Source organism: Taudactylus pleione, unplaced genomic scaffold (assembly GCF_031769625.1).
Source record: "Taudactylus pleione unplaced genomic scaffold, aTauple2 ptg000481l, whole genome shotgun sequence".
Classification (NCBI taxonomy): domain Eukaryota; kingdom Metazoa; phylum Chordata; class Amphibia; order Anura; family Myobatrachidae; genus Taudactylus; species Taudactylus pleione.
The window spans coordinates 782,838-790,988 of record NW_028284883.1 but is presented as its reverse complement, the minus strand read 5'-3'; the positions used below and the strand labels follow the sequence as shown (position 1 = coordinate 790,988).

The window sequence follows — 8,151 nt, the reverse complement described above, 5'->3', positions numbered from 1 at the left end:
ATTATCCATAAATCCCTTCTGTGGAGCTATTATCTGCCAACCACAGGAGCCAAAAACTAGGGTAGTCCATTTCTGCCATATGTAAATGATATACTTTACTGACCCCTACAATCTTGAAAGTTTCACTAAGCACAAGCCATAGGGCTTCATTCAGAGGTGGCCGTACGGTCTACGACCACACGGCCGCCTCGATGTTTGTCCAGTGCGCATGCGCACGAGGGAGCCGGCTCCTTCGTGCGCATGCGTGAGACCCGCTACGACCGACAGCGCTGGTTGTAGCCGGTCTCTTTCCAAAGGGGGCGAGCTGTCGATGTTGATTTACAGCTCGCCCCGTTTGAAAGGCATGGGGGATGGCAGCCCAAATGGAGGTGTTCCCATGCCGTTTGGGGGAGGCCCCACTGACATCACTAGTGATGTCAGTGGAGAGCTTCTGGCTCTGACAGAGCCAGAAGCTCTCCGGGGCTTACGACAAGTGTCTCGTCGTAAGCCCCGATGGTCGTGATGGTTTATGACCATCGCGACCATCACCCTAGCAGTCATTAGAGCTGTGGGTTTAAACCCACAGCCTAATGACTAAAACAGAGGAGGCCGGTCAGGACGCAAGTGGCCGCCCAGTTTCTGAGCGACCGCTTTCATCCTCCGACTGCCTCTGAATGAGGGCCATAATCTCAAATGCATCCAAAATCTTTCATTAATCCTTTATTCTTGGGAACATGAACGAGGTAAAAGGTAAATTTCATAGTTGGGAGGGATATGGGCAAGCCCCACGCCCACTGGAGCAATGGAGATCTCTTCAGGAGGCATCGGTGACTTGATGGTAAAGTTTTGCAGCATTGTGGTGGTGTACAAGAAAATTTCCATAACTGCCATACTCATTCCAGGGCAAAATCTCTTGCCTGAAAAGATACAAGAAGATGGAGACAAATGGCTTTATATACTTATACTTTTATTACTTACCAGCTGAAGTACCCAGCGCTCCCTGGGTTTAAATCTTCAAGTTATTAAATTAGGCATCCCAGACCAATTGACACCCTCTGTGAAGTTTTCATCCAAATACATACAGTGGAAGGCCCACAACAGGCTCCCGGGTCCAAGTTCTGCCCAGCATACACCAATGGGAGGTCCAACCAGGACCTCAAGCCCCTTAAAACCTGGCCCGGACCACCTTGCGTTGGTTTCATTCCAATCGGTGCAGAGGTGTCTGAATGCATACTCAGACAGACAAACAACTAAACAAACAAACAAATAAACAACCAAACAGACCAATAAATTTTATATATAAGATCTAATGGTATTTGAGGTACAGTATGTTTAACGGCCCTTCAACTTTCCGGTTAGTACATTGCACCGCATATATTTAATATTTTGCTGTCTTAATCCTGGGGAGGAGAATTGAAGCATTCTATCTGGTATGCAAATGTTATGTCTTTTTTACACACTTTCATATTTGCAGAGCAAGAATCCACACACACTAATTTATAGTCCATGTCATTGTCATTTTATCTGGCTACTCTTGATTGTGCTTTTATTATTGATTATAATTCCTTAGATCATATTTACAAACTGCTTTTTTCCCTTTTTAAATCAAGAAAAATCAGGGATTGAAAACTTACTAGTACAATCATGGCTAGAGCAATTATTACCCAACACCAGAGGTTCCCAAATGCGGTCCTCAAGGCTCCCCAACAGTTCGGGTTTTAGAGATATCAATGGTTAAGCACAGCTGACTTAATTAGCACCTCAGTCAATTTGATTTAACCACCTGTGCTCAACCATAGCTATCTCTAAAACCTGAGTTTTTGGGGAGCCTTGAGGACCTTGTTTGGGGACCTCTGCCTTACACATTTGTGTCTTTTGTGTTTGTTATATAGAGTTTGTCATAATTGAAATCATGTGTTGTGTTTCTCACCACAAAAAGTGGTTTATTTGCATTTCACCAGTGGTGACTCCAGAGCTGGGGCTGCAGCGCAGTCCAAAATTAAAATAGGGGAGTCACACCAGCTGATTTTCCAAACGCTGCCAAACATTGCCAGCCGGGAATCACTGGCATTTGGTGTGGCTCCCCTATTTGAATTTTGGACTGCGCTGCAGCCCCATCTCTGGTGCCACCACTGCATTTAATTATTTCTCATTGAAGGCATACTTTAAAAAAATATATTATAAGTTTGTTTGTTTTATGACATACAGTATAGGAGCTGATAGCTGATGTTGCCAATGTTATTGGCAAATGTGTAACCACCTCAATGGCAAACAACTATAATAGGTTACATGTAACTCTCTTCGGAATGCCAGATCAAGTGCCAGAACTGTGATTTCAGCTGAACCTTTTGTCGTCATGGACGCACTGTGAATTCCAGAATGTCATAGGGACAATGATTGGCATCTGCACAGCAAATTGTTGGCCATTTCCATTTTTGTGTCTGGATGGCAGTGACTTCTGGAAGGTCCGAAACTGCGTCCAGTTGAATATCCAAGCTGGTATGTATTCGGTATGAAAAGCCGGCTGCCGCATGACCGGCAGTTCGATTCCCAGCTGCGGCAGCCCGACAAAACAGCAGAACCCGGCAGCGGAAGCCCGGCAGCGCTGGAGATCCCGATTGTCCCTAAGGTAAGTAAAAACTAACCTAAACAACTCCCCTAACCCTAACCCTCCTTAGGGGAGCCTGACCCTAACCTCCCCCCAAGTGCCTAACTCTAACTTCCCCCCCGGGGGTTCCTAAACCTAACCCTCCCTCCCCCTAGCCTAACCCTAACCCTCCTGGTGGGGTGCCTAACCCTAATTCCCCCCTTGTGCCAAAAACCTAACCCTCCCCCCCGTGGCTGTCTGCTTGCGGCACCCGGCATCCCTTTGATCGGGATGCCGGGCGCCTGTCTCCCGGCGTCGGGAAAATGACAGGCATCTAGATTTTAGATGCCTGTCATTTAACCCTAGGCGAGATAGAGGATTCGGGAAGCCAGCGGTCAGGATTGCGGCCGCCGGTTTCCTAAACGTATCCCACTGATACCATGGGAATTCTTGTAGCATCCTAACCATTTCCATCAACAGCCATTGGATGATGAATCCTGTGTGCTCTTAAAGCAGCAGTTCCAGCAAAGTGCTGGCTTTCGGTCAAAGGATGGTATTCATGTTGCCTATTAACATCGTAAGAAATTGATCTATTTTTAGGAATAGAAAACATTTATTTTCCATCAATGTCTTGGCTATATGTGACATACCTCTCCTAGGGCGGGATGTATAAAGCATCGCATTTTTTATGCAATGCATCCCGCCACTCAGGGCCGGACTTGGACTAAAAATCAGCCCTGGCATTTAAAGCACACAGGCTCACCTGCTGTGGACTTCATCAACAAAAAACATGCCGGTGCTAGTAAAATGTTGGCTATTACTTTTGGGCCCATATATGATGTACATGTGGTGCTCACTCTAGATCCGGTGGCAGACAGGGCGCTGGACCTAGAGCTAGGGAACATCTGCGTGCGCCTTCGGCGTGTGCGCCCGAAAAGGGGGCGTGTGTTTACAACACGTCCCCTTTTCGTCACTTTTGGGGGCGTGCCCGGCACTTACGGACATGCTGAGCTGTCACCAAGCGCCTCGGTCACTGTGAATGGATGCCGGGCCCGCGGGTGGAGGACAGAACACGCAGGCTGTTTCAACGGGGCGCCGTGCTAGAGGGCAGGGTGCATTCTGCCCTTCAGAAATAGGGCAGGGCACGGTGCCTCGCTGAAACAGCCTAGCAGGAACACTATACATGGTAGCGATATTTACTCTAGTAAAAGTTTGAAAGGCTATCTGGTACACATCTAGATTTTACAGGACAAAACAATGCTGCTCTTACTTTGGGCTCTATTTAATACAATCCGCATATTGAATGCAGATTGTAGTGTGATATTATCGACTGAATTCGCATTGAGAATTCAGGCAATATCACAGGGATTTACTACAAATCTCTGTGATATTGCCTGAATTCTCAATGTGAATTCAGTCGATAATATCACACTACAATCTGCATTCAATATGCGGATTGTATTAAATGCAGGGACAGAGCTTGCAATAAAGCTCTGTCCCTGCGAATCCCATCCGCTCACTAGTCACGGTATTTTCGCAAAAAATACTGTGACAAAGCGCCCGCTCATGCGCCGACCGGCCGCCGCTGCTACCCCCCCCAGCGCTAAGCCCCATCCCCTGGTGCTAAGCCCCGCCCCCCACAATCGCAGACCACCCCTCCCTTAATAGCACTTACCTGCATGATCTGGGCCTCCGGTGATGTCCTCCATCCGTCCGGTCAGGTGATATCCCATAAAGCACTGGGACCCGATCACCTGATGACCGGACCACAGTGCACTATGGGAGACTAGCTGACCGGAGGGGAGACATCACCGGAGGCCCGATCATCGGTCCCTGGAGTCAGGTAAGTAAAAACATTTTTTGACAATTTTTTTTTTTTACAGTAATCAGTTTGCGTTCTGTTTAGATTACTGGGACCGACTCCCGGCTCTGCTCTCCCAGTTAGAGCAGAGCAGGAGCCCAGTAACCGGGGGAGACCCTGGATAACGCCACCTCCAGGTGGTGTTATTATCACAGGGCTTTCCCGGATATTTTTTTATAATTTATTTTTAGTAACTCTGGTCGGATCACATTTCCCATTACAATTATGGGAAATGCGATCTCCTTACTAAAAATAAGTGATACTTAGGGGTTGGAGTCGAATTTTACGAATTCTACTCCAATTGCCCTGTAATAACTATAGATGATACTAAAATAATGTGAAAAGGGTGTGAAAACACCCTTTTTCACTTTATTTTAGTCAAAATAATGTTGATAAATAGAGCTGCCTAAACAACTCCTACCGCCATAATTACAGATGGAACAGTGTAAGTATGCTGTCACTTGGATGCATTACCTGGATTACATTCCAGTGTCACCCGCTTCATGTCACCCATTGCCTCTAGTGGGTGAAACTAAGCAGATGACACTGGGGAGAGGCAGTGTTTGATAGGCAGTGGGTGATGCTGCTGAGTGGCAGTAGTTAACACAGGAAAGTGGCAGTGGGTGACACTGGAGAGAGAAAGTGGGAGAAGCAGGAAAGTGGCAGTGGGTGACACTGGGAAGAGACAGTGGGTGACAGGGAGAGGCAGGGGAGAGACAGTGGATGACGGGGAGAGGCAGGGGAGAGGCAGAGGCTGATGGGGAGAGGCAGGGGAGAGGCAGAGGCTGATGGGGGGAGGCAGGGGAGAGGCAGAGGCTGACGGGGAGAGGCAGGGGAGAGGCAGAGGCTGATGGGGGGAGGCAGGGGAGAGGCAGAGGCTGACGGGGAGAGGCAGGGGAGAGGCAGAGGCTGACGGGGAGAGGCAGGGGAGAGGCAGAGGCTGACGGGGAGAGGCAGAGGAGAGGCAGAGGCTGACGGGGAGAGGCAGAGGAGAGGCAGAGGCTGACGGGGAGAGGCAAAGGCTGACAGGGAGAGGAAGGGGAGAGGCAGAGGCTGACAGGGAGAGGCAGGGGAGAAGCAGAGGCTGACGGGGAGAGGCAGAAGCAGACGGGGAGAGGCAGAGGCTGAAGGGGAGAGGCAGGGGAGAGGCAGAGGCTGATGGGGAGAGGCAGGGGACAGTGTAAGTATGCTGTCACTTGGATGCATTACCTGGATTACATTCCAGTGTCACCCGCTTCATGTCACCCACTGCCTCTAGTGGGTGAAACTAAGCAGATGACACTGGGGAGAGGCAGTGTTTGATAGGCAGTTGGTGATGCTGCTGAGTGGCAGTAGTTAACACAGGAAAGTGGCAGTGGGTGACACTGGGGAGAGACAGTGGGAGAGGCAGGAAAGTGGCAGTGGGTGACACTGGGGAGAGACAGTGGTTGACAAGGAGAGGCAGGGGAGAGACAGTGGGTGATGGGGAGAGGCAGAGGCTGATGGGGGGAGGCAGGGGAGAGGCAGAGGCTGATGGGGGAGGCAGGGGAGAGGCAGAGGCTGACGGGGAGAGGCAGAGGCGAGGCAGAGGCTGATGGGGAGAGGCAGAGGAGAGGCAGAGGCTGGCGGGGAGAGGCAGAGGCTGGCAGGGAGAGGCAGAGGCTGGCAGGGAGAGGCAGAGGCTCACGGGTAGAGGCAGGGGAGAGGCAGAGGCTGACAGGGAGAGACAGGGGAGAGGCAGAGGCTGATGGGGAGAGGAAGAGGAGAGGCAGAGGCTGACGGGGAGAGGCAGAGGCTGACAGGGAGAGGCAGGGGAGAGGCAGAGGCTGACAGGGAGAGGCAGGGGAGAGGCAGAGGCTGACAGGGAGAGGCAGGGGAGAGGCAGAAGCAGACAGGGAGAGGCAGAGGCTGAAGGGGAGAGGCAGAGGCTGACAGGGAGAGGCAGGGGAGAGGCAGAGGCTGACGGGGAGAGGCAATGGCTGACGGGGAGAGGCAGAGGCTGACGGGGAGAGGCAGGGGACAGGCAGAGGCTGACAGGGAGAGGCAGGGGAGAGACAATTGGCGACACCAGGGAGAGGCAGTGGGAAATGAAATGGGTGACAGAGGGGAGGCAGTAGGTGACAGAGTATGATGGTGAAAGGCAGTGTGTGCCAGGGAGAGGTAGTGGGTGATGCCTGGTAGAGGGTGAAAGGCAGTGGGTGATAGGGAGAGGCAGTGGGTGATATATAGGAGGGCACTGGGCTAGATGGGAAAGGGGCAGTGAGATGGTGGTGGTAGGGGGGAACACTAGGCTGGGAAAGGGGGTACACTGGGCTGAATGAGGAGGGGCACTGACTGGACTGTCTGGGTGTTCTTGCTGAAGGGCAGTTAGATGGGACAGTGGGCTGATTGGGGAGCAAAGGTAAGAGACACTGGGCTGGCAGGGTGGGAGGCACTGCAATGAGGGGTCAGTGAGATAGTGGGGAACACTGGGCTGGATGGGGGTGGTCACTGTGGCTAGGGGGACTTGGCAGAGGTAAGGTTGGTAGGTGGGAACACTAGGCTGAATGAGGGGCATCACTGTGACTGGCTTGGGTGTTCTAGGTGGGGGGCAGTGAGATGGGTGTAGTGGGATGGTTGGGGAGGGAAGGAGGGAGACACTGGGCTTGTAGGATTGGAGACACTGGGATGGGGGTCAGTAATGGTGGGGAACACTTGGTTGGAGATGGATGGGAGCACTGACCTGCTGCTGTTCCATTTCTGCTGGCCCGTACACTTGCTGCAGCACCGCTCACACGGCACCCTCCTGAGCAGCCCTTCAGCGTCGATAACTCCTGGCCCCCACCGCGCATCTTCAAACCCGACCAATGCGTCATGACGCGGACACGTCATGATGCGGCCGCATAATGAAGCGCCCGCCCATAACACCGGGCAGCGCAGCAACATGCCAGCTCACAGGAGCTGGCTAAATAGATTCCAGCTGCACAGATTCACATGGCCACCGGCCGCGTGATGACGTCATGATGCGGCCACGTCATAACGTCATTATGCAATGACGCAGCCACGGCAAATGTAATAAACAGGGTGAATGCTGCAGTGCCGGCGGTGAACCTGCGCTCACCCGCATCGGCCCATCTGACCATCGGCCCTTCTGGCATTTGCCAGAAGTGCCCGATGGCCAGTACAGCCCTGCCGCCACTGATTGCATGCATACAGTAGCTGTATTTATTAATGCCATATGCATGACTAATTATGCTTGGGCTTTCTCTTTTGATTAGAGCTGTCCCTGGCTGAGGAGAGAACTTCTGGTTTTAGGACCCAGGAGCCCTTCTGTGCATGCGGGGCCATCATCCTACATATGCGCAAGATGTGGGGCATACTGGGAGGGATCCTATTGGATACCTCCACTGTAAGTCACTGCTAAGAATCCCATAGGCTTCGGGTAAGCAACGCCATCTATATAAAATCAAGGTTCCAATTTCAAGGCCCGGATTACTTCTTAGATGGTGGTTGGGAGATGGTCTCACCCATGACTCTGATGTAGCCACAAGAACCCTTCCTGCAGCCCTCCTGCAAGTGGTAATGCTGGACTCAGTGTCTGGAAGGCTGAGAGAGTGAGTCCAAATATGACACTGCTGGGGAAATGAGGGGCACACTCACAATAACTCATCTTAAACAAATGGAGCAGCCACCTTCTGCCCCAGTATTTATACAGCAGCCACCAGCAAGGTAGCATATGGCCACCTGGTGTAGATAACAGGTAGTC

The 8,151-nt window shown here is 51.6% G+C and overlaps 1 protein-coding gene across 2 annotated transcripts in view; it reads right to left on the bottom strand.

Moving 5' to 3' along the window:
* Positions 1-686: 686 nt before the first annotated feature.
* LOC148502824 (cytochrome P450 2F2-like) overlaps positions 687-8,151 on the bottom strand; it is a 28,746-nt gene continuing 21,281 nt past the window's right edge. For both annotated transcript variants that reach the window (XM_088449267.1, XM_088449266.1), the window contains exon 8: positions 687-896. In XM_088449267.1, the coding sequence (XP_088305393.1) occupies positions 700-896 (197 nt within the window). In that variant the 3' untranslated portion in view covers positions 687-699. The remainder of the gene's footprint in view (positions 897-8,151) is intronic.